Below are 27,394 nucleotides of genomic sequence, written 5' to 3'. Positions count from 1 at the left end.
AAAAAAACAAACAAAAACCAAACAACCAAAATTCTAAATGAGAATAAGAATACAAATTCCAACTGTTTAAATTTTTACTGAATAGTTAACAGTTTAGGATAACTGAGTATTTTATGATATCAGATATTTGGGGCTATATTTCATCTTTTCATTCTTTTTTCATATCTACTATTTTAAAAGTCATAGCTGCAGCAATAATTGAATAAACAAAACAATTGCAAACCTGTTGGTAAAGAAGGCGACCAATGGAAAATTCCTGTCATGTGTTTCTACAAAAACATTCTGTACACAGAGATTAGGGGAACAACTATGCTGTTAAAAAAAAAAAAGAATTAAAGGTTAGACAGAGCATAAAACTTAGAACCTAGTTATTTAAAATATGTAAATACCCTACATATCTCACTGATTTCGTCTTTCTCATTTGAAGTAATATACAATCTACCACAGCTCTTCACAGTGTAGTTATAGCAGGAACCCATTCAGTAAAGCCAGATATCTTACTGAAGTATAAGATAGAACCCCCTGAATGGAGGCTGTTTCTCAGTACTTAATATTATAAATATATTTATATTTCAACTCAACAACACTATATGGAAAATGTATTGTACAGACTCTTCTGCATAGATATATCTACATGTAAGATTGTTAATGAACAGTTTTTTTAAACAGGAAACAATTGGAAATAAAAGCTGCCGTAAGGAGCTAGTTAAAATTGACACAATGGCATTCTACGCAGCATAAAGGGAGAAACATGCTAACAAGAAGAATAGGGGCCAATGAGATGGTTCAGTGGGTAGACGCATTTGCCAAGAATTAGCCTGATAACCTGAGTTTGATTCCTGGAACTTACATGATAGAAAGGGGAGAACCAACAATCTAGTTTATCCCCTAACTTCTACATATGCATGTGGCATGTATATATAGAAAATATATACATGCCACCCTATATACAAAATAAATAAAGGTAAAAAGAAAGTACCAGGAGCTCCTGTGTACTGATACATATTGATCTTCAGGATAGTATTGTTTACTCAAAAAGCAAATATAAGAGGTAGGTCAAGCCAGGCAGTGGTGGTGCACATTTTTAATCTCAGCATGAGGGAGGCAGAGGCAGGCAGAGGCAGGCAGAGGCAGGCAGATCCTCTCTGAGTTTGAGGCCAGTCTGGTAAACAAAGTGAGTTCCAGAACAGCCAGGACTATACAGAGAAACTCTGTCTCAGAAAAAGAGAAAGAGCTCAATGAATAATGGACTAAGAAGACTTGAGCTCAATCCCTAGACCCCATGTGAAAAAGCCAGGTGTGGCGGTACACACTTGTGATATCAGGGCTCTGGAGGTAGAGAAAGGAGGATCCCTGGGGCTTGCTGCCAGACAGCACTGCCTGACTGGTAAGTTGCAGGCCATTATTATAAGTACTCTTGTTTTAAAAGACCATGGTGCACGGCACTGCAGGAATAATACAATTGACCTGTGTCTCCCAAACACACAGGCACACAAGTGCATGGAAGCCACCATCCGTGCACTCATAAACCCAAAGTGAATAATAAGCTATATGGAAAAGGACACCACATAGACATTTACTTGCATTTGCAAAGTGGAGGAGGAAGAAACAAGAGCCATAAAACGGGATCAGGGAAATTGGCAGCATACTACTTTTCAAGAGAAAGCCTTGGCTGGGCAGTGGTGGCACATCGTTCTTTAATTCCAGCACTGGGAAGCAGAGGCAGGGGGATATCTGAGTTTGAGACCGGCTGGTCTACAAGTAAGTTCCAGGACAGCCAGGGGTACATAGAGGAGAAACCCTGTCCTGAAAAACATAAAACATACATACATACATGGAAAGAACTTGAAAATGAGCAAGACAGAGTTTTAACACAGAGAGTACACACAATATAGTTCTTATATCCTAATCCAAACCAGTATCTCTGAAGAATAGACATGTACAAACAGTCGATTTCTCAACACAGCCATGTAACCCCTTTCCAAGGTTTGTAACATGGCAGTACTCTCAATACCATCATCCCAGTTCTTAGCTGCCCACTGTCTTCTCAATATTGACATCTATTATTGACATCACAAGACTCATAGACACCAAGTCTCTCCAATACCCTTGAATATGTCCATCACTTAGTTTCAATTATTTCCTATTCAACTTTTTTTTTTTTTTTTGGATTTTTCGAGACAGGGTTTCTCCGTAGTTTTTGGTTCCTGTCCTGGAACTAGCTCTTGTAGACCAGGCTGGCCTCGAACTCACAGAGATCCGCCTGCCTCTGCCTCTGCCTCCCGAGTGCTGGGTGGGATTAAAGGCGTGTGCCACCACCGCCAGGCTCCTATTCAACTTTTTGTGCAACTTGGACAACTGAATTTGAAAACTGTGTGTTTTATGCACCCGTGTGTGAAGACATGCATATATGTATACTTGTGTATGGAAGCTGGAAGTCAATGCCGGATGTCTTGATTGCTCGTCACCTTACTTTTTCATCATATAGTAATTTTTTGTAACCTTATTTTTTGAGACAAGGTCTCACTGAACTTGGAGCTTGATGTTTGGCTAGACCAGCCAGGAAGCCCCAGCATCTTCCTGTCTTCTCCCTAGTGCTAGGATTACAAGTGCATGCCATGAGGCCTGTTTTGTGTGTCTCTGTATATGATGTGTGTGTGGTATTGTGTTTATGTGTGTATACAAGTACACACATGTCTGTGTATGTGCGTGAGAACGCCAGAAGATGCAGCTCTATCATGCTCCAGAATAGCCCCTTGAGAGAGCATCTCTCACTGAAACTGGACCTAGGAAGCCTCTATCTCCAGCCCTAAAGAGTGCTGGGGTTACAGGCATGTGTATTGCCACATAAGGTTTTTATATGGATGCTGGGATCCAAACTCATGTCCTTTTGCTTGGCAAGCATTTACTGACTGAGCCATCTTCCCAGCCCTGAAAACTGACTGATGTATTTATTTTTCCTTGGTTTTATGCTTTGTTTTGTGTTTTAAAGACAGGTTCTCACACTGTAGCCCAGGCTAGTCTAAAACACGGGAAATCCTCCTGCCTCAGCCTGAAAAGTGCTGGGATAATAAGGCATGAGCCACCATGCCAACCCATTTATTAAGTTTTCTAATGCCAATGTTTACTGTATGGTAAGTGTAGTAGGAGCTGCGGGTTACATTCCTGCCGCCCTGCTCCCAGACACCTGGCTAGCTTATGCCCCGAAATAACAACACACAAACTGTATTCATATAAACACTGCTTGGCCCATTTCTATTAATGTGTGTAACACCCCAAGGTGTGCTTACCGGGAATATTCTAGCCTATGTCCATCCTGGGTCAGAGCTTCATCAAGTCTGCCTCAGAGAGCAGAGCTAAGGCATATGAGCTCACTTCCTCTTCCTCCCAGCATTCTGTTCTGTTTACTCCACCCACCTAAAGGCTGGCCTATCAAATGGGCCGAGGCAGTTCCTTTATTAGCCAATGACCTTCCTCCATCAGGTAGCACTTTCAAGCAATTTATATTAATTAGTATGATCCTCAAAAAACCCTAAATAGTCATTCCCATATTAATTCCATATTAGGAATTAAGTATCAAGAAGTAGCATGCAGAGGCACATAAACAGAAGACTGGCTCGGTCTGTCTTTAGAAACTATTAATTCTCCCTTCCTGATAAATTTTAAGGAAAGGGGTGCTTAGAAATAGAAATCTTAACCCTGATACTCACATTAAGGAAACGGCCCACATTTCCTTCTTTTGAAGCATCCAATAGGAACACGTTCTCTTCACCGAGGCTCATTACAGAAGGGGACAGAGTCTTTGTCCTTTCATTTGGCAACTCTTCATGGCAGGAGCCTGGCTGACTGGGAGAGGCTGCGGGTCCTCCTTCTCGGGACCTCACTGCAACCTCAAGCACCTTTTCAGTTTTCTTATTATCCACCGTGGCTACGTGCTTCCACCTGCCCTCTGGTGAAGGGTCTTCTCGACTTCTAGTTGTATCCATCACGTCTGATTCAACCAGCTGTCCGTCTTCGGAGTAACCAACTTGGTTTGAACTTACGTCCTCTAGTAGACATTGTTAGGAAGAATTGTCAGGGTATACACTTGGCTGAGTCACAGTGCTAAGGTTAGGTTAGAAGACAGCTGCTTTAAATCGCATAACCCTCATCACGTGTTAAGGTGGGCAGTGTTACCTGACTTTTATAAATAAGAACACTGAGTCTCGAGGACTGAAAAGATTCCCCTGCCTCACACAGAGACCTAGAGAAATGCACGAGTATGCCCAAATTCTAAAGCCTCTTTTCTTTCCCTGGCATCACAGCTTTTCATACATCTACGTGTTGTTTCCTCATTAATGTATTTAATATCAAATTTGGTAAAAGTGGCTTTCATTTCACTGGCTCTGGACTCTGTATTTAAGTATATTCTAGACTCAGGCAACAAGAGAGTGGAGAGGCCGTTAACATTGTTGTAGTTCTAAGAACACAGTCAGGAGTTCTTTTCCTCAAACTCCAGCAAAAACAACCGTGTTTCCAGGGGCTTGCACACACTGATGTGTGGTGCCTTTAAGACCAGTCAAAAACTGGACTATTATAAACCAACAAAGGAGATGAACTTAGTCAGTTTTTGTATCAATAATGGAACTAACCCTTCGTGAACATCCAAAGTATGAATACATGTCAGGCAGAATAACTAAATTCATGAACTTAAAAGAAAAAAAGCAACCCACTCAGGCCTATATAATTCGGTGCCCTCCCCCCAAATTATACCTTAGTTAAAAAGTTGATCTTAGTCTGCCAATATGGTACAGAGGGTAAAAGTACTTGCTGCCAAGTCTGAAATCCTGAGTTCAACCCTTGCTATCCCATGTGGTTGAAGAAAAGAACAGATTCTCAAAAGCTGTCCTTTGATCTTGGCACGCCATGGCATGAGTACGAGAACATTCCTTTCCCTCAAATAAATGGGCAAATATTGTTTTTAAAGGAGTAAAGGCAAAAATCTTTGAAGGTATTTTCCTAGCTGGGTGGCGGTGGCACACACCTTTAATCCCACAACTCGGGAGGCAGAGGCAGGTGGATCTCTGAGTTTGAGGCCAGCCTGGTCTACAGAGTGAGTTCTAGGTCAGCCAGAGTTATTATACAGAGAGACCCTGGCTCAGGAACAACAAAAAGTTAATGTCAAAGAAGCTGGAAACAGAACAGTGGTTGCTAGAGCCTGGGAAGGAGCTGAGGAAGAGGGGGCAGAGTGAGGTGGCTAGTAAGTGCATGGGCGCAGTACGATAGGAGGTGTAATTCTAATGTCCTAGACAGCACAGTAAGACAGCAATGGTTGACAATAACTAATGATATATTTCCAAATAGCCAATAAGGACAATTTCAAATGTTCCCAGCATCAAGAAATAACAAATCTCTGAGGTAAATGATCATTACACACTGTATAATGACTGTCTTATCATACTCATAAATACATGCAACTAGTAAAAATATTTTTACAAAGAAATTCTACTTACTAAAAAATAAAAGCTCATGGTTTATTCATTATCATGTGGATGCTGCTCCTACAGTACTTGTATTTTAGTCAAAGATTTCTGATAGTTTCTACTAGCTATTTGGTGTTGTTATTTGATCTACCTGCTATATATACTTAGCAACTGGTGAAAATGGGGAAAGAGCCAAAGCAACTGTACTCACTGTGGCTCATGTGTATTAAAGGGTAAAATAACTATTATGTAAAATGCTCTTTCTTAATAGAATTTCCCAGTAAGGAGCAACCATACCTCCACCAATCTACCCTGTTATACTACCTGGGGAATTGGGGTTGCAGATTGAGGGTATGAGGTGGGAGAAGAGGCAGCAGTGGCCGGCCTGCTCTCCAAAACAGGGCATTTGTCATCCATCTCCCTATTGAGGGATTCATCAAAATACAAAAGTTGCAAACCCCGGTCTGCCCAAGCTGTAACATTTGTCATGTAGAGGCTGTACTCCAAAAGACAGTACTCTGTGGAGGGAGTCTGTAGCCTCGCTAGCATTATACTGAGGACCCTATACAGTGGTATGGGCAGAACTGCTAGAGAAAGGCATCTTTAGGGGTCCATAGGGAAAGATTGAAGTGGGCCGCTTTAGCTAGAGCTTCCAGAGCCACAGACAACACCTGCAGACCACATGGTGAGAGCCATGCACTCTACCCTTTCTGCCATGCAGTAAGTCATTGCTGAAACCAGACCAGACGTTTACAAACTCCTGTGAACGGAGGACTGGTCACCAAGGATCTGTTGGTCATAGAATCTGTGTTGTCACTATTCAGTTATACTGATGTAGAGGGAAAGTAGAAACATGTAAATCAATGCCTGTAGCTACATTCTACCAAAACTTTTTTTTACAGACACTGGTGTTACAAGTTCTTATAATTCCCAAGTGTTATGAAATATTATGCACCATCTGATTTTTCAATTATTTAAAAATGTAAAAAGCATCCTTTACCAACCATAATTAATATTTGGCAGGTCAGATTTGGATACAGTTTACCAGTTTCCACATGACAAACCCACCAATTTGTTATGAAGTCTATGGAAAGAAGTGGTAGACACTGCACAAAAGGGACAAAGAGGCAAGAGAGGGACAGCCATGAGGAAATAAAGCCTACCGTGAGCTCTAGCTTTAGAGTTTAGATGTTCTGGAGCTGGCTTAAATCCATTCTCATCTTCAGGGGTGGTAGACTCTGAAGAAACAAAACCCTTCAAAGAAAATAAGAAAGACAGCTCTACTCTCGAAGTCAGGAGAAAGTACTAAGCAGCTGAACCTCTTTCACCAAGAATCACCCTTTATAGGCCGTACATACTAGGTTAGTTCTGAAAAGCCCCAGAGCTGATATTGTAAGGAGTCTTGACATAAGTGGAGCCAACACATGTACCCCTTTTCTACCGTCTATTTCTAGGCACCTTAGTGACAACTGCAACAACTGTCAAGATACTTTTTGAACTAAAAATACAAAAATAAATCTGTGTGTATCTCAGACTCGAATAGCCTGTATGCTCAAAACAATGTTAATCCTACATTGTATTATGTAGCATAAATACTTCAGTGAAGGCTAGAAAGGTAAGATCATAGTTAATGGCCTTGGAAAGGCATAGCTCCTCTTGTTTTGAAAATAATGTCTTGCTATGTAGCCTGAGTTGACTTCAAACTCATGATCCTCCTGAACTGGCCTCGCAAGCACTAGCACAGCAGGCATGCAACCATGCAGTCTGTTCTTGTAGTTCTTACCGTGTCTTTCTCATTGCAGTGAAAAATAGTCGTCTTTGATTTAGGACTTCTAATGACTGAGTGACGCTGAGTTTTGGAAACATTTCTACAGTTCATTTCTCTGAAAAGGAAAAGAAAATGTATTCTGTATATCACTAAAATATAGGTAACATCTCTACTTCATAAACTTCCATTATTGTTAGAAATTAATTTAGGGACTGTAGAGATATCTCATTGATTAAAAGCACTAGCTGCTATTCCAGAGGACCTGGGTTCAATTCCCAGCACCCACCCTGGTCCCTGAGTGCACCACCATATACATAAAATAAAATTAAAAATTTTTTAAAAAGAAATTAATCTATATCACATCTATATTATTTATTCAAGGAAGGAAAAGGTAATCATTAGCTACCAAAAATTTTAAAATGTGTTTTAAAAAAATGATCCCAATAAAGCTTTTCAAATAGAATGGTGATATAAAAGTAAAATTAAAATTTATAACATTCATAGAGTCAGATGAAAGTTATCCACAGTGAACTCAGAAATGGGACACCAAAGGAAATGTGTTGGCCAGATTTTTAAGGTTAGAATGCTGGATTTCTAGGAGTGTTAAATTTAATTTATGAGGTGAGAAGATGTTTAGGGGAGGGGAGGTGGGAAGAGAGAGAGACACACACACACAAACAGGGAAAAACCCAAACATTCTTGATCCTTAACAAGAGAGGACACCATGATCTGAAGTTTTCACTTACATTACAGGCTCTCTAAGATCACTGCTAAACTTAAGAGAACATTGCTCCATTTTAGGACTGCTAGGTTGTGTCTCACAATCTGAACATGCAACTTCTATTTTCCTCTTTTTGGAAAGCTCATTTTCCATATGGTTTTGTTGTTCTCTTCTGTTTTTATCAGTATTGGTTTTCTCAGGAGTGGCTCTGCTTAGTAATCTTCCTGAAATACAACAAACAGTGATCAAAACAGAAAACAACCTCTTCCAACAAGTAGGCACCAGCTTCTCTGTAAATAAAAACTCTCTGCTAAGTGCACTGTTTCTAGAAAAGATAAACACCCTACAAAGTCTAGACTTGAGGTAACTCATCCAAGAAAACCATTCCAAGACACTAAAAAAAAAAGGCCAATGGGAGACTCATTGTCTTGCATTCATAATAAATATGAACTATTTAAAATTCCCAGCAACCACATGGTGGCTCACAACCATCTGTAATGGGGTCTAGTGCCCTTCTCTGGCCTGCAGGCATACACACAGACAGAATATTGTATGCATACTAAATAAGTAAATAAATAAATATTTAAAATAAATAAATAAAAAAAATAAAAAGAAGCAATAGTCTTTTATTTTGGCAATTTAAAAAGAAAGAAATCCACAGTAATGTAAAATAAAAACGAAAAGTCCTCTAGACAATGAAAAGCAAACTTGTTTAAATTCTTTTTAAGTTTGAAACCTTAGACTCTTGAAAAATGATCTATTTAAAATGTGTGAGATCTACCTATTATGCTCACACTCAGTTTAATATTAAAATCTTTGTCTCATTGAATGCAATTTTTTTTCAGGATTCAAAATTATACTTCTTAGGTTAGAATTTGTAACTAGATATTCCACTCATCTTTCTAGGTCAACCTTAGGTGTATGTTCTAGTCTGCAGAGACTGCCAATCATGCTTCCTGGACACCACTTAGGGTGCAGAGACAGCTTCCACTCGAGAGCTACTCTGAGAAACAGGACAAATGTCTAAGCAGGCTGGGTAGAGTAGTGTAGTTAGTGGTGTGGAGTCCCTGAACCAAGTGAGATGCTTAGACCAACTGTCTGAATCATCATGTGCAAATACTCATTACAATACTAACGTTGAGAAGCTTTGGTTTGATTGTTTCTACCTTAGTGAGCCATGCAGATCTCTTATTTAGAATGTTCCCTACCTTACTCCAGAGTGTCTGTGGCTGTGAAGACAGTGTAAGTCCCAAGTCCTAGTGCAACACAGCCTTTCCCTTCTGAAGCACCTATGGCCTTCGGACACAAGACCCAGTGACTTGTCTCCTTTGGTGCTTTCCCCTACATCTTGTTGTTCAGCACCCGGCTAAAAGGTGCCAATGCTGACTAGGACAATGTAGATTCAGATGTATACAGATGCCATTGGGAAATAACCAGAAAACAAATCTTTGCTTTACCTGAATAAATGCACACAAATGTCCCTCTGTCAATGTCATCCAGGCAGCGCACTCCCCAGCCCTTCTTCTCACTTTTAAACACCTGCAGCCTCACCTGGGGACCATGCTGGACAACTCGGTTTTGACACAACTGACGGCTACACTTGCACAACAGGTTGCATTCGTAAATGCTGGCAATAACACAGAAGACAATGTAAATTAGATGGCCTAAGAAGCAAAATGAAACGTGTATTGCTACTTCACTTAACTTAGGGCTAGATTGCCTGGGTTACTAGCTTTAGTTTTGTGGAGGCCCAAAATGTGAGCCTATTCCACCTTGTCTGAAGGTCAGAGTCTTTGAGGTTGCTCAAAGTTGTGGAGAACAACTGTGGCTACACACCCCGACCGAGGGTGTGACCTCTTGGTGTTTTGAACGGTGTGACCTCTTGGTGTTTTGAACGTTAAGATGGTGCGTAGAGGTACGTCCTCTCCACCCTGAACCAAGGTCAGAGAATTGAAGCATACTTCTGCTTTTTCTTCTAAATTAGAAGGTGTGGCTCCCTTCAGGATACTTGATGCCTAAAGGGTCCACTGCCTATACAACAGAATGTTTCTCTCACGAATTCATGACTGGATGCCTCAAAGTATTGAAGCAAGTAACTGTTCCCGTCATCCTTTGTATCATGTTAAAGCAGCCTTTTGCCTTCTTCCTCCCTTTCATATTGGCGTTTAAAAGTATATGGAAAAATAAACATGGGCAAACTCAGGACTTAGAACTCTCCGTGACTAGGATAACAGTAATCACCCCAAAAAGGTGGCGTATGGCATAAGGCAGCCCAACATGGCTTACAACATAGTTTATGTTTTTAAAATGGAGTTTATCTATCTATCTAACTTTATATATATGACTGTTTTACCTATATGCATAACTGTACCACCTGCATGCCTAGTGCCCACAGAAATCAAAAGAGGGCACTGGATTTCTGAGACCAGAAGTATAGTCCAATGTGAACCCTCATGTGAGTGCTGGGATTTGAACCTGAGCAGCCAGTGCTCTTGACCACTGAGGCATCTTTCCAACCTCAAATGAGAAGTTTATATAATAGAGCTTAACCTACAGGACTGTTTCAACATCACAATATTTACCAGATATGTAACATGGTGCTCAGCACACAGGAAATGTTAGCTTTTTAAATGTGTAAAGGAAATTTATAGGATGAAACTCTTCTAATTCTAGTTCTGTTTTATTACTTAGCATCAATTTTGATAGATTGAAAATTATCAACTGACTAATTAGTTTCCTTCATTCTTCTTTTTAATAAATATATATTAGTGTATGTGTGTATGTGTGTATGTATGTGTGTGTGGTCATGCTCATGCGTGTGTTGCACAGCCATGCAAGCACAGAAGCCAGAGAAGGATGTCAGGTGTCCTGCTCTACCACTGTCTGCATTGGTCCCTATAGACAGGATCTCTTCACTGAACCTGCAGCCACGCTAGGGCCAGCAAGTCCCAGAGGACCTATATCTTGAGCCTTGAATAGCTCTGTGGTTATAGGCGTGTATAGCTTTTTATCTAAGTTTTGGGTATTTGAACCCATGTCCTGATGCTATTTCCCACTGAGTTAGCTCCTCAGCCCCTTCATTTGTTTTTGAAACAGCTTCTCTATGTAGCTCAGGCTAGTTTTGAACTCAGTATCATCCAGCCTCTGCCTCCCATGTGCTGGAGGTGTAAGTTTTAATGGGAAAATTGACAACTCAGAGTCACTCATTTCCTGAGGACCTAGGCTTGAAGCAGATGAGTGTTATATATTTTGATATATGTGTGGCGTCTGAGTTCCAGTTCTAAGAATATACAATGCTTTTATGCTACTATCAGTAATTTAGATTTTTAGCATGAGAAACAAATATAAACAAAACCTGTAAGCCTGTAAACCATATTGAAAGCCAGTACTCTCTGGGCCTGGGAGATGAGCCAGCAGTTAAAATGCTTGCTATGGAAGCATGAGGCCCTGAGTTCAGCTGCTCAGAACTCTTTTTTTTTTTTTTTTTGGTTTTTCGAGACAGGGTTTCTCTGTAGCTTTGGTGCCTGGCCCGGAACTAGCTCTGTAGACCAGGCTGGCCTCGAACTCCCAGAGATCCGCCTGCCTCTGCCTCCCGAGCGCTGGGATTAAAGGCATGCACCACCACCGCCTGGCTGCTCAGAACTCTTATATAAGCTGGACACAGTAGAGACCATATGCAACCCCAGGTGTTGAGAGGGCAGCAGAGGCAGGTAGGACCTTGGGGCCTGCTGGACAGCCAGTCTAGCCAAAGTGGGAAGCTCCTGTCTCAGAAAGAGAACGTATAAGAAAAAAAAAAATAAGGTGGACAGTGACTGAGGAAGATGCTGGACTTTGACCTCTGGCTCCCAGTGTGTGCACACACAGGCACAAGGACGACCGCACCATGCACACAACTTACAAAAGTACCATCCTCCACAGACATGCACCCTGCAACAAATCTTTAAGGTTCCTCACCCAGTAGGTATAAGTCTCTGCAGTCTTTTATAATTATATCCAGTACATACTCCATCAGGCAACAAGGAACATGCTTTGGCATTCTTTGCTGTCAACTGAAGACATGCACATTTTTGTCTAAAAGAAAGGCAATAGAGAAGTCAGAATAAAAAAAAATCACCAAGTTATGAGACTCGGTAAAAGTGTAAATGACATAAAAAATGGTGTACTTTTATTTATAAGAGGGCTTTTGCTCAAGGATTATATGGAAACTCCTCTAGACACAGTATGAATAATAATAGCAACAAAAAGCTTATTACAACTAATATCAACTGCACTGAGCTATCTGACCATGCAACAGATATTTAGTTATATGGGTTTTAATTTTTCAAAATGGACATTTTATCCAGCAAATACTCATTTGTTGAAAGCTGTAGTTCTGCCTGTCCATCATAGGTTATTTTAATAGTTGTTCCATCATTAGCTGAGAGGTATATTCAAGGACCTCTGAATGCTTAAAGTCTTATATTATTAGTACCAAAGTCTATTTATTTGTGCTTTTCTCAATAGTCTGAAACATTGCCACATGATGCCAGAATTAATCTGCCCTTGCATGCTTTATTTTCCTGCATGTTAATTATTACTTGTGTCTTTTGGAGCCACTATTAAGTAAAATAAGTCTTACTTGGATATATTGCAAGTATGACACTTGATCTGATGATCAATGTGGCTGTTAAGTGACTACCTGGCAGATCATGAACAGTGTGGATAAAGAGACGATTCACATTGCAGGGGGGATGATGTGGAGCATTCCATCACATGACTCCAGACAGCATGTAGTTTAAAACTTATGAAATGAGTGTATGCAGAATTCTCCACCTAATGATTATTGATTATTATTATTATTATCTGTGCACCATTTGTGTGCCTGATGCTTGCTGCCCAGGGAGGATAGTGGATCCCTTGGTACTGGATGTGAATTGATATGTGGGGTGTTGGGCATTGAACCTGGGTCCTCTGGAAGAGCAGTCAGTGCTCTTAATCTCTGAAACAACTCTCCAGCACAGTAATTCTAGACTACAGTTGACCATAGGAACTAAAGCTACAGTAAAGGAACTGCTGTAGTTAGATAGTCTTCATCATCTTTCCAATATGAAATGAAAAATGACAGGCAGACCCCATGGCTTATCAGTCGGTCAGTCACTAAACGACCATAGGGATTATCAGATCAAGATACCTGTAGTGCTTCAGGATACGTACAGGAAATACCAATAAACAGACTTTGTTACTAATACAAAAATTTACACATTCAGGGGTCCTTGAATGTACCTCTCGGCTAATAATGGAAAAATGATATTAAATTAACTTCCCTTTCTCTTTTACTTAGTATAGGTAGGTAATTTGAAGAGAGATAACTATACATATAACACATACCTACCCTATTACCTGCAAACCTACAGATGCATATGAATTACACATCTTTAAAAGAAGGTTTCTCAAGGTCTTGACGTATCAGAACATGTTTTCATTTTCTTGATGGAATGCCAATACAATGGTTAAAGAGTAGAAGCTGGGAGCACACTGGCATTCTAAAAAATTAGCCAGCGATGATACTTAATGTGTAAAAGTAAAATATAACAAGTGACATAGAAATTAGGAATAAATGTTCAAATACTGCCTCTCCTACATGTCTGCTGTGAACTCTCTGAATCTGTTTCATAGACTAATTCCTTATCTGTGTGATAGAAATACATCACCTAACACACAGTTTTGTGTGGTGACAAAGAGAATGAATGTATTTCAAGAGTCTGGGCACGCGTGATACTCAGAAAAACAGCATTGTAATTGCTATTATAACAAATTACTACATAAAAGGAAATACTCATCCTTAGAGAAAATAAATTTCAAATTACCATTTTTGGCAGAGTTATAATTAATGAAATGTTATCATCTATTTTAGACAATTTGTGCACAGGTTTTAGACAGACAAAATGACAACCAGGAAGACAGTAAGACGAGACAAATGTGTCTAGGTGCGAATTGTCTGTAACATCACGTTCTTCTACTTACATGTCTATGCAGCCCTCAGAACAGTCACATGAAGCAGAAAACATGCTGGAAGAGTTTAGATAACATGCTCGGGGCCACACTGTCCTTCTGTACTTAAACTGTGGGAGTTTCCTACTGTCTACTTCATTACAGAAGGAAATCGGCACTGGTTCCATTCCGTTACTAATATCCACATCAGAAACAACTTCATCTTGCTTTGGGTGATTCCGAGTCAACTGAACGTAAGTATTGAAGGAAAAGTTGTCTGTGAATAAAAAGGTACACTCTGTCTCAATGAGGTAATGGAAAACTTCCTCCATGTTCCGTAGGCTCCGTCCACAGGGCGTTTTATAATTCACGTGGAGGGCAGAAGAATGAGAGTTTGTCTTTGCATGTCGTCTTTGGAAGTGACATCTGATTGGTCGCTGCAGAGGGTTTTCTCCCTTCAAGGACAGCGGTGTTTCCATCAGACAAGCACTGGAGCAGATGTGGCTCTGGAAAGATACGCTCAAAGGGCATTCCTTCTCCTCCAGGTCTGCAGCCTTACTGTTAGCAGGCAGGAGTGCTTTCTGTCCTGGAGACCTATTAGAGTAAGTTAATCATCAGTATCTCAAATTCATACTCCTGCTTCATTTTTTAAAATGCAGGCTAAGGTGGCAATTGCTTTCCTGTATCTTCTTGGACAGCAGGAAGATAACCTAGACTCTGAAACATTTCATATATCCTTGAGGCATTCAAAGATGAGGTGTAACCTAAGACTATTCCAGGGAGCTTGAGCTAGCTGTGTCTTTCTCCTAGGCTCTGACATACACACTGAGAGCCTGCCCTTGTTCACAAGCTGGGAGCAGCATTTCTTCATGTAGGATTTGTCACACCTTTGCCTCGTCAAACTAAGGTAGCTAAGAAAATTTGTTAAGATTCCTTTATAGTGCCTTCATCCAGCAACTATTTAGCTGATTTTTTCCCCATAATATGTAATCCAGCTGCCAATCATATTGATACTCTGAGAATAATAGCAAACTGGCAAAAATAAGATAGTATTCAATTTAAGGGGAAGAAGTATAAAAAAAAAGTTCTTGTATTTTGAACCCAATTTTTAAACTTCTTCAAAGAACTTGAATTTTATTTCACTAAGTGTCATTATACATTAAAATAGGTATTTTATTTTGTCCCAAACACCTGCATCTTAGTATGTACTAGACACTGAAACACACTGAACTTTCTGAGGTTACACATCAGTCGATGACCAGTGGCATGTGAAGCAACTTCATGGTGTACAGCTGTCCCTGTCATTCCTGTTAGTCAATCACATACTACTGTATAACAATTTTGTTAATATTGCCAATTTTTTTTCCTCAGGGGACAAGTTCCTTCAACTGTTTATATATACAGTTTCATCAATGAAGGGGGTCTCTGTTTCTGGATTACAGTCTGATAGGTAAAACAATACACTACCACTTGTTTGTAAATCTTTGAATGTTGGAACTATTTTCAATTTGTCTCTGTCTAAGTGCTTTGATGAGCATCTTCAGACATAAATCCTTGACCAAGTTCCTGATTATTCTTGCATCCCTTTAGAGGAATTACTAGTCAATAGGAATACACATAAACAACAACAAAATCTTGATTAATAAAAATAATCAAACACATACAAGAATATATTTTCTTATAGAGACCCAAATGTCTCTTTGAGAACTACAGATATCTTAGCAAACAAGGACATTATCAAAACTTCTGCACTAGAATAACTAAACTCTGGCATAATTTCTAATAAGCATAAGGATACACAGCCATGATGATCCATGCCTTCCTTTAAAAAGCCCAAGGGACTGGGATTGCAGCTCAGAGATATACTATACCTTAGCATGCATGCATAGGTTTTGGGTTGGTTATACAGAATGGTAAAAACAAAACAACACAAACACAACCCAAATTCTTCCTGAGGAAGGTCCATACTAGCAGGAGAATGTAAAGTTGTTCCAGGATATAACGATGGGAAGATGTACTACCAGTCTTCTCCACACCTTCTCAGAGGACTATTAGGAGCTAATAGTCATGAATTTCCTGTTCCTTCCAGTTTACTATGTATGTGTCTCTTAACACAAAATTTTCTTTCTCAAAGACATGAAAACAATGCTTTGGGAGAACAAAAGTAATTCTGAGGTCATCAGTCTTCCAGTTTCTGAAGGAGAATGGAATTCTAACTTCAATGTCAATGGTATTTTGTTCTGAGCCTAAAGATAGCAGACGTGCATGGTAGTCATGGGCTCAAGCAATTCACTACATCCTCACTTTGATAATAATGTTAGGTGGCTAGAGAAATGGCTCAGTGGTTAAGAGCACAGCCTGCTCATCTAAAGTTCTGAGTTCAATTTCCAGCAACCACATGGTGGCTTATAACCATCTGTAATGAGATCTGTTGCCTTCTTCTGGCCTGCAGGCATGCATGTAGGCAGAATACTGTAATACAATAAATAAATTTTTTAAAAAAATAATGTTAAATGTTAACTAATAGACACAGCTGTTCTAATCACTCACACCAACCAACCATTCTTAAGTGCTTACGTGAACCCAAATTACTCTCTAATTCATAACCCTGTTAGATGCCCAGTCACTCCTACACAATAACGATTGGAATTTAGTTTTTTCTTTACTGTCAGTAACTGTTAATTGAAGTCTCACTAACATGGCTGTACCAACCTTTAACTTTGATCTTTGGCAATGGACTTTACTAATTATAGACCTTTTAACTTAATTTATTCTATTCTTTTTTTCTCCTGCCCATCCACGTTCTTCTGAAATAGTTCAAGGTAAGCTTCTGTCATCACATCTTTTTGCCCAAAACAATTCAGCAGGTGTTTCTAACAAAGTTAGATTTTTTTACTGACCCACATCACCTATTTGCCCAAACCCAAACTTCATGCTTCTAGTACTTTTTTTCCTTTAGCCTAGTATCAGTGCATCTTCCCCTTCGTTTTATAATATCTGTTAAAATTGAATTTTGTCACTTGTTCCATGTCATTTGTCACATTTTGGAAATTAGCTAATGCCACCTAGTGGTGACAATATTTAATTCAATTCTCTACCTACAATAATGTAAGTTAGTTGGTGGTCCTAGAAACTAAGATTCAAGTTCAAAATTTTGTGGGGGAGGAGGGCAGGAAGGAATGAATCCCCGGCACTGGTGTCACTCTTCCAGATGCAAAGACTGTTAAGTGGAGTTTGGGTCTCAGCCAAACTGTCAGGATTGCTTCACGTAAGCCCTGTCATCATTTAAAGTGCGTGAAAACTTCTACAGCTACATTTTATAAGACTATTGCTTCTTCACGCCCTACAACTTTCAAACCAGAACACTGTCCTCACCACTAGATGGGAGGCACCTTACTGGTCCTGCTTGTGTTATGGAGGACACAGACTTGCAACTGAACCAATACATCTTTATTATGGGCTTCTCTGGGCTGTGGTGGCTAAACACTTGCCTTTTTACATGTATTTGTTTATTGTGTGTACATGTGGAGTCAGAGGACTACTTTTGGGAGTCTGTCCTCTCTTTCCATCCTGTGAATTCCGAGGATTAAATTCAGATTGTCAGGTTTGAGACAAGTGCACTTCCCTGCTGAGTCATCTCACTGGCTGAAATTATTTTACAAAGAAGAAATTTCCTAACTCTTTTGAGTTATCCTGGTACTGAACTAGCATAGTGTTTGATGCCTCCTCTCCTATGTACTAATATCCAAAATAATTGGGCTATATGGCAGCAAGTGTCAGGCTGACTTTTCATGTGATTAAGAATGAAGGGAATTTATAATTTAATAAACTGTGCTGCCTAGTTTTATGTCAGCGGAGGAAGGAACCTCAACTGAGAAAATGCCTTTGTAAGATTGGGCTGCACTCGAGAGCCTGTAAAGCCTTTTTTAAATTAGTGATTGATGGGGAAGGGCCCAACCCACTGTGAGTTGGGCTACCTCTGGGCTGGTGGCCCTGGGTTCTATAAGAAAGTAGGCTGAGCAGCCACTAGGAACATACAATCATTAAATATCTAAAATAATCTCTCAAGATATAAATTAAAAATACATCATGAAGTAACACGTGAAGTTAGGAATTCGTAAGAGTTTAGTTGGGCAGCTATGTAAAATACTGTGGCAACAAGAACCAGGAACAAGGAAGCAACATCTCAGCACCAATTTCCTGGTTCCAATTTAGTGCCTACACTGCTTGCTGTGCCACACTCTGGGCGTTTGTGGATGTATGCAGGTATGCACGTGTATATACATATATAAAAGTTAATCTGTCAGATTCATGTGCTCATCTAATAGAAACCAAATGATTTATATTTATACCCATGTGTTTTAGCACCTGCAAGTTCACTGTCACTATGTGATGGCCAGAACTGCACCTAATAAGTTCTACCAAAATGCTCTTGATAAACCAAAGCACTTGACTAAGAAAAATAAATTAAGCTAGTTTTCATAAAAGCCTTTAAAAAAATTAAATGTTTTACTACATTTACCAATTTGAAATATCGCCTATATGGAATGGAAATCCAATTAAACTCAAAACCGAAATGCTGAACGTCTACCGCCTACCCCTAAGACTTTCATACTTGATTTTGCCACTATGACATGGACATATTGTTTATTTTGAGCAATTCAGGGGCTGAGAATCAACCATGTAGCTTATTAGTCTGCCTATGTGACTGCTATCCATTAAGGAGTTTAACTACCGAAAGAAAAACAAAAACTAAACACACTAACCAAACAAAATACACATACATACACACCCCTAAACAAAATACCCCCATAACCTCCAGGGGAAATCCAAATGGAATTATTTTAAAATTACTCTAGTTTCTAGAGTGATGGCACTTCCCTTTAAAAATTCCAGGACTCAGGAGACACAGAGGCAGGCAGATTGCTGAGTTCAAGGTCACTTGGTCTACAGAGCGGTCCACAAGAGTCAAGCTACACAGAGAAAGCCTGTCTTGAAAAAAATAAAAAAGAAAGAAAGAAAGAAGCAGAATTCTAGTCAAGAGTGAGCTTTGGAATTCTTAACACAAAGAAAAAAATTATGAGTCTAATTAGACATGTACTTTCATCTGGAAAGATCTCTCCAGATTGCAAACTTGGGTCTTATTTCTGAGTGACAGCCCAGTTCGAGAGCTCTCAGAAGTACAGAAATGAAGTTTTGAGTGTGAAATCACGAGCATGGCTAATTGGATGTCTCTGGGAAGCTTACCTACCTACCTATCAATCAGTTAATCAATCAACAAGGTCTCCCAGTGGAGACCTCACTGGACTAGAACTCACTAACAGCCTTGAACTCACAGTGATTCTCCTACTTCTGCCTCCTCAATGCTCAGATGACAGTTATGCGCTCTATGACCCACTGAAATTTTAAAAGAATATGACAAAGGAAGGATGATAGGTTATGAGCAAAAATGCTGGTCTCAATCTGTAAGGAAGGTACTGTTAAGACCAAATCTGATAATAATTGAGGCTTTCAAAAGTGCAAATGAAAAATTTTAAAAATTAATCCTAGGCTTAGGACAAGAAACTAATATTAGGAGAAAGATGGCACATAACAGAATGAAGAGTCTCTATCCATTTGTTGCTACCATTTTCACCTGTTAAATATGGCTCTCAGGTTATGAAGATCAGACACAAATGAAAAGGAACTAAGGGTCTAACAATTACAAGAATTAATAGAATTTGACTGTATTAAAAGTATCAAGGTCTCTATATTCAACTCCAGAGGTTTTTTTTTTGGGGGGGGGTGCTGGGGGGAAAGCACTTCAAATACTAAAGAACAAAATAGAGAAAATGCTACCCTGATTTGCTAGAAGAGGGCACCAAGCACATGACTTCTAAGTATTTAGAATTTAAAAAGAAGCCAACACTAGTTATTGTCAACCAACAGTTAAGTCAGAAAACTCTAGGTCAATCAGAATACTCTATGTGTGTATGTATGCAAGTTTTAAGAGAGTGTGATGTTATTACAGAATTCTAGAGCAGTAAACTTTAGTTTCTCATGACAGCCATGCAAGAGCCATGTATGTAAGACAGTAACAAAGTGAAGCAAATTTGAAGTTGTTTGAACAGATCTTTCTGAAAAGTGATAAAAAAGAGTCTCTGATATAGTAAGTAAGCAAGAGGGTTTTGGCTTTGGCCACACTTCAATATATTTTCAGTGATCATAATAAAAGGTTCAAAAAGTATTTATACAAGAAAAGTTAGAAGGACAAAGAGCATTACAAACAAGTCTAAAATTAAAAGCTTTCTGGTATGCTGTTATAATGAACTTGCCCAAAAGTTTACCAGAAATAAACAAAAGCTTAAATTTAGGTTTAAAATATAATTGCTTGGGGCTGAAGATGGCTCAGTTCCATGCTAGGTAGCTAACAACTGCCTGTAACTCCAGTCCCAGATGACTGGACCCCTCTTCTGGCTTCTGTGAGAACTGAGGCCTCAGTTTTCACACTTTTTATAACTCCCTCACTGGCTTTAATAGCTTGCAAGACCAGGGGTACACTCTTGACCTGACCCAGGATGTGGTTACTTGGTTCTTTTAACATTAAGATGGCGCATATAGGTAGATCCACTCCATCCTGACAGGTGATCAGGATAAGCAAACATACTTCTGCTCCTTCTTTTGTAACAGGAGAGAACGGCTGCCTTCAGGGTATTTGGTCTAGGGTGGCTTCACTACCGAAACAGAATGCTAATGACTTAATGTCTCAAAGTACTGAAGCAATTAATTGTCCAAGTTGTCCTTTGTATCATGTTAAAGAAGTCTTTTGTTGCCTTCCCCCCTTTTGGAATGAGGTATAAAAATGCATTTAAAAACCATTACAGTATTCACTGGAACTCCCCCCAGAGACTAACCTTTGCTTTCTGTTTTATTGTTTTATTCATGTCTTCTTCGTCTTTACTATTATTTCTGGTCCCCACCCTCCTATCCTGGCGAGAGGCATTTCTGACAAGGCTGGTGTTGCCAACATACCTGCCCGCACATGTGTACATATCCACGCATGTATACACATAATTAAAAAACAAAATGTGTCCTTAAAAATATGTTATTGCCTAATAGAAACTGGACGGCAGCCTGTTGGGCAGAAATTTTTGTGAAAAAAAGAAATCTTATATTAGAATGGCTGGGTCTGTGTTTAAAAACTAACAAGGTTTTATGCTGTATATTGGGTTATCACTTCTAATAATAATAAGTTTTGTGAGCTACTAAAAGTCAGTGAAGGGAGTTATAAGAAGTGTGAACTTAGATTTCTGTAAGAGCATATTAAATTATTTTGAGACTTAAACTACACTGACTTCTCAACTGGTAGGTTAAGGTCCCAATTCAAGGACAGTCTTAGCTCTTAGTGAGACCTTGTCTGGAAAAAAAAAAAACAAAACCCCACAAGACAGCTCTACTGTCCATAGAATTATACAAATCACATGTAACAGTGTTTATCTGCAATCATCACAGACCGGAGTTCTTGAGAATTATTTACAAGGGCCAGCATAACTCTATAGCTGAAAGGGTCTGATCAGACAGAGCAACACACCAGGAGCTTCACCACGATGACAGGAGGCTGTGCTGCAGGCCTTACCTAGTCTGTCAGGTGTGAGATCTGCTCTGCCTAAGTCTCCTGAGAGCTAAGGAACGCTCACTGGACTCAGGGGTAAAGCAGCCGGGTTTCTCCTCACACCTGTCACTCTTATAGGCGCTGTCAACACTGAGCTGACACTGGAGGCAGTTTTAATACTCCAAATGTAAGGGTCTTCTCAAAGGTGATTTGGCAGATTTCAGTCGATTCACAAAACATAGACATCTTAAGCTAAATTTTATAGAAGGAGGTCATTCCCTAGCGATATTTAGGAAATAGCATACTCAGGGGGCAGTAACACGGATAATATACATACAGAGTGGTAGAGTCCTCAGGAAAGTTCTCACATGATGCGGAGGGAAATACAATTGATCTGTGTTCCTGCTCAGTCTGAGTCACAGGTATATGATCTACATGGAAAAAGTAATGAGCAAAACAAACACAGAGTTAAAAATCATTCACTAAAACAGCCAAACAGTGTCTTCAATGATTAGAAATCATGATCATATGGAACACTAAAATTTCCAAAGATACTAAGACTTTTGAGACTTGGCAATAAGATTGTAGATATTTTCAAAAGTACCAAGAAAATAAATTCAATATAAATTTAAAACCTTTGAAGAAAGTACTCCTGGAGAATGAGTTTGATATCAACTTAATCAAAGTAAGTTATTCCAGGCAAATATCAAGTGCTGGTAGTTCTGCTTACATTTTATAGACAAATAGGTCATAAAGCGTTAAGTTTGGGTAACTTTTGTTTCCTTTTGTTTGAGAAAGGGTTTAATGCATGTGACTAACTCTTTTGATCTATTTGTAATTTCTTATTTTTTTTTTAACCCAAGTCTATTTTTTGCTTGTTCTTTTTTTTTTTTAACCAGGAAACAAGCGATTAAAGTTGTAACTAAGCAAGGGAAGAAAGGGCAACTAGTGGCTTAATCAGTATCTAGGGAGTACAGACTAGATCTCTAAGGGCTTGTTTTGACCTCAACACCAAGTCTTTTTGTTTTTCTGTACTGGCAAATAGATATATTTTTGTTCTGATAAAACTGTTCCAATTCAGGTGAACAGACTATATAAAACCTAGAATTATGATATAGTATTTCTATTGACAATGACTCCAAACTGAGTTGAAAATAAAATGCTTTAGGAGAGGAAAACAAATATCTCTTAGGATTAATTCCTTGTCGCCATTTCCTCTCCTGTAAAACTACTGCAGTCCCTTAAGGGTGTGTTCATTATGAAAGGCACAGAGGTGCTCCAGGAAGTAGCGAAAGGACTGCTCTGAGTTGAGATATCTGAGAATCAACACATGCAGGAAAAGGTTTTCTCTCCCCTTAATATTCTAAAACAGGGATCCTCAAAGGAAAAGAAGGAACGCTATAGACCTCCTCTTCCCGAAGATCCAACCAGAAGACTATCACATGAAAACACAGGATGCTCACACTACAACCATACTATCAGACTATAGTACTTCCCATCTATTTTCCTCAGGGCTCATTCGCCTTTCAAGTCACACCTTCTTCTCCACTCTCTTCTAAGAAGTCATCTGCCCTCGAGTGCCCTTCTGTCCACCTTCCCTACTAACATGACCCCAGCTTTCAAAGCTTGCAGCTACATTGAGTATCCACTACTATGTACAATGAATTAATACATCTGCATACCTTTTAGACTGCAAACATTCTTTTACAGGTTTAATTTACAGGCTCCAATACACATGCAAGCACACTCTTCCCCTATAACTCCAAATGCTACTGAAGAATACTGAAAAGAAAGAATTTCTAAGAGAACCTATCCTAAAAATACACATTAGCACTGAATGGAGAATACCGAGGGAAAAAAAAAATCCCAAAATACACTTGCATCATGCTAGACAACTTTTTCATAGTTAAAAACTTTAAGGCTCCAAATTTTGATAGGAAAATAAAGCCCAGCAAAATCTGCTAAGAATACTTAACAGTATAAATGAAGATTTGGTAAATGCTCTTTTAACACTTACAGCAAAGTTATGATAGATTAAAATTTATGGAATGGTGATAGTTGATAAAATAACTTCAAACTGTGCTTTCTACTCTTGATATATGTGGCATAATAAGAATTATATAGTTTGTCTGTCCTAGTTCCTGATAGAATTACTGCAGTCCTTGTGATTTCCCCAGTGACAGTGAGAGCAGCATCTTCTATTACAACTTCTGTTCTTACTTCCAAACACTGCCAAAGGCTTTGGCCCTTCAGGGTGATGTTTGTCTAGTTTGCTAGTGAAGTGACTGCTACCTAGAATCTCTAGAGAGCTTCAGATAGTGGCTGTTCCATTAGAAAGACAGAAAAAAAGCACAATTACAGGGCTGTAATTTTCAGACTGAACCAAGTGCAGGAAGTAAGAAAGGCAGGAGACAGAGTCAATCATCAGGGCCAGTGATTCACGCATTCATGCCTATGTAATGAGATCTCCACAAATGCTCTTAATAATGTGGGTCAGAGGCTTTTAGGTTGGTGAAAGCATTCATATACTAACAGGGTGGGATACTCCCAAAACTTGAGGCTGGAGTACCTGCATTCAGGCTCTGCCAGATGTCTCCCACATTCCTCATCTGGCTGTTAATCTTTGTAACACTTTCAAAATAAACTGTTAAGAAGACAGAATGCATTTACTTGAGTTTTGTAAGTAATTACAGCAAAAATTTCAAGAGATTTACATTTATTTTCATATGATGTGCACGCATGTCTGTCTGTGTGTGGATGTGTGGAGGAGGACATGTACAAGTGCAGGTGGCCACAGAGGCCAGAGTAGAGTGTCAGAGCCCCAGGAGCTGGAGTTACAGGTGCATGTGAGGTGTCCAGTGTGCGTGCTGGAAACTGAATTTAGGACCTCTGAAAAAGCAGAAAGCACTCTTAACAACTAAACCACCTCTCCAGCAAATTATTAAACCTATGGTGGGTATTATGGGGAGCCTTCCCCACAACAATCTTCAGGCAAGTCAGAAATAACAGAGGGCTAGGGCATGTGATTGACATTTCAAGGGCCAGTTTTGGGGTACTGACTGCTTAACATGTGACATCTCACAGGCAGCTACATAAAACTTGGGGCATTGACAACTTAGCATGTGACATCTCACAGGTAGCTACATAAAACTGGAAATTTGCTTGCTGCAGGAAATGCACACATCTGATGGCAGAAGTCTTATGAATAGTTTTCATTTGTTATCTTTGATCTTTTAAAACCAAACATGCTTGGCTCTTCAAAGACTGGTAGTTTGAAACCAAGATGAATAAAAAATTAGCCATCAACTTACCTATAATGGGATGTACCTTCCTAACAGTGCTGTTTATAGAAATCTGTCTGCCCTCTTTACATGGCATTTAGGAAGAAAAGAAATAAAGTTCTATTTTCCTTGGGCCCTTGGCATGACTGTGTTCCCTATCTCTGGAGGGGTAGGATTTTTCATAAAGGAGAACTGTGGTTCATAAAACTTAGCAATGCAAATCTTATATGTTAATTCAAGTTACCTTTAATTAACTTGACAGATTAAGATTGGCAAGAAAAAAACAGAGATATTAGGATTGGAGTAAGCAATGAACATACCCTTTATTGCACTGTTCCTTATAGTTGCTTCATTTACCAGAATCATTGCTTGGACATAGTCTGTTAAAATAAAAGAATAAAGGAATAAACACAATCACCATTACCTCTATTCAGGTTACCAGCTATAATACTAAACAATTTACATTTAATCTTCATGACTCCCCTGAGAGAACCTTATGATTATCTGTAATTTAAAAAAAAAATGAGGCTGGGAGGTTAGCTATTTAGGTGAATAAACTAAAAGTGATAGAACTGTTTCAAACTTACATATATCTGACCCATGAAGGATTGAAAGTTTCTTTTATAAAAAAACAAACAAACAAACAAACAAAAACGAACAGTGGAACTATCATAGTCTGGAATGCCATTAGCATAGCATAGCAGAGACCCCATGCTGAGAGAAAAGGCTTCTGGCAGTGACAAGAGATACCTTACCTGTTCCTTCCCAAAGAAACTTTTAACCTGTATCTTTGCTAAATCTACATATGTTTTATATGCTGGTTGCACTTCATTTTTCACATACAATTTAATACTGTTCCAGGATAGGTAGAGAAACATGAGTTCTTCTCTTACCACTTATAAACAAAACTGTAAAAAAGAAAAAAAATCCCCCCATTACCAGTCCATCTTCTGATTTTCTTTAAGATCAAGGGCTACAGCTGGTGAGAGGATCAACAGCTGGGGACATCTTTGCTTTACAACTATATCCTCGTGAGCTAGAGGAGGAGCTTACGTTTAGAGACTAATGTTCTGCAACCAACTAGAGTTGAAAACACACAGGAAAATCAAGAACTAAAAGTTTGTTTTCATAAAACTAGTCCAGAAAGTTCTGTTTGAAACAGGCAATATTTATGCTGTTGTATGCTGGCATAGGACCTAGGGCCTTACACATGTTGACCACGCCTACTACCATGAATAGACCACATGGACCAGCTGTCTAAATGATAGAAGACTATTTTTGTTGGATTGTCCTATTTATGCTAAACTTATACAAGAAGCAGGTATTATCTATGTAACATCCTTCCCCTCCACTTCAAAGATACGAAGTATAAATAAAGGAGAAAAATGTGGCCTGATTTCAGTTACTAGGGAAGAGGTTAAAGGGGTGGGGGGAACTGCTTAAGAGGAGTTCTGCCCCCCCCCCACATATGTGTGTGTGTGTTTTCAATAGCTATCATCTACAAAAATCAAGTTTACCCTCTTTTACGGGATGTATGTGAAAAGCAAGTCTGTAGAAGCAAAGCATATACAAAGTAGGTAAAACTCAAATTAGGGTTTTAGATAAGTAGAGTTATACTTTATGTTATATATAACACTAGTAGGAAGTGTCAGAAGGTTTCCTTTTTCATACCTTTATTTGTGGCAGTCCCATCTTTTATCTTCTTTTTCAGAGACTGCAGCACATCTTGTGTTTTTTCAAACATAAAGTCCACTTTACCATCATCTTGTAGCTCCAGCCAGAAAGTCCTTGCATCACCTCAAATAAAAGTGGTAAGTTTAATAGAAATGCACCACTTTCTCTAAGGCATAAGTTACAGAAAAATCTACTTCATTTCTAAACAAAGATTACGATTCACTTGGTCTATCACTTTTCTTGAGGAAAAAAAATTTGGTCCTATTTCCTTATGAAGACATACAGAATATGAACCAAGTATCTTACCTATGGTGGTGCATGCCTTCAATGCCAGCACTCTGAAGGCAGAAGCAGATTGATCTCTATGAGTTCCAGGCCAGCCAGGTGTACAGAACAAGTTCCAGGACAGCTAAGGCTACACAGAGAGACCCTTTCTCAAAAAACAACAAAAACAGAAAGTGGTGCTGGGGATATAACTCAGTGGGTAGAGAGTACTTGCATGCCACATATGAAGCCCTGAATTTTAGGTGGTAGTAGAGCCTATAATCCCCTTAGGAGGTAAAGGCAGGGAGAAAAATTTCAAGGTCATCCTTGGCTACTTTGTGAGTTCAAGGCCTACAAGACAGCTTATCTTAAAAAAAAAAATCAAAAACTTCAATGACACTATTTCTTAACTGGAAACAAGAATGACTCCAGGTTAGAATCATAGTAGGGCATATGTACAAATAATATCCATCTTTAACATTCCTAAGATACAACCTCCACTATGTGTAGAAGTAGATCATTTCAGAAAGAAACACCTCAGCCGGGCAGTGGTGGTGGTGGCGCACGCCTTTAATCCCAGCACTCGGGAGGCAGAGACAGGCGGATCTCAGTGAGTTCGAGACCAGCCTGGTCTACAGAGCTAGTTCCAGGACAGGCTCCAAA

General features: G+C 39.2%; 1 protein-coding gene across 1 annotated transcript in view; it reads right to left on the bottom strand.

Annotated features, from left to right (window-relative positions):
• Positions 1-27,394, bottom strand: part of LOC102001641 (histone-lysine N-methyltransferase SETDB2) — a 65,782-nt gene that overhangs the window by 32,603 nt on the left and 5,785 nt on the right. The window contains exons 3-13 of the mRNA XM_005355416.3: positions 26,465-26,590; positions 25,114-25,173; positions 21,850-21,943; positions 13,955-14,515; positions 11,906-12,022; positions 9,409-9,578; positions 7,977-8,175; positions 7,246-7,345; positions 6,626-6,716; positions 3,711-4,048; positions 224-312 (exon numbers count right to left, since the gene is read on the bottom strand). Of these exons, the coding sequence (XP_005355473.2) occupies positions 224-312; positions 3,711-4,048; positions 6,626-6,716; positions 7,246-7,345; positions 7,977-8,175; positions 9,409-9,578; positions 11,906-12,022; positions 13,955-14,515; positions 21,850-21,943; positions 25,114-25,173; positions 26,465-26,590 (1,945 nt within the window). The remainder of the gene's footprint in view (positions 1-223; positions 313-3,710; positions 4,049-6,625; positions 6,717-7,245; positions 7,346-7,976; positions 8,176-9,408; positions 9,579-11,905; positions 12,023-13,954; positions 14,516-21,849; positions 21,944-25,113; positions 25,174-26,464; positions 26,591-27,394) is intronic.

The sequence above is a fragment of the Microtus ochrogaster genome, chromosome 17 (genome assembly GCF_000317375.1).
Source record: "Microtus ochrogaster isolate Prairie Vole_2 chromosome 17, MicOch1.0, whole genome shotgun sequence".
NCBI lineage: Eukaryota > Metazoa > Chordata > Mammalia > Rodentia > Cricetidae > Microtus > Microtus ochrogaster.
Note: the sequence above shows the minus strand (reverse complement) of the source record. Positions and strands in the feature narration are given on the sequence as shown.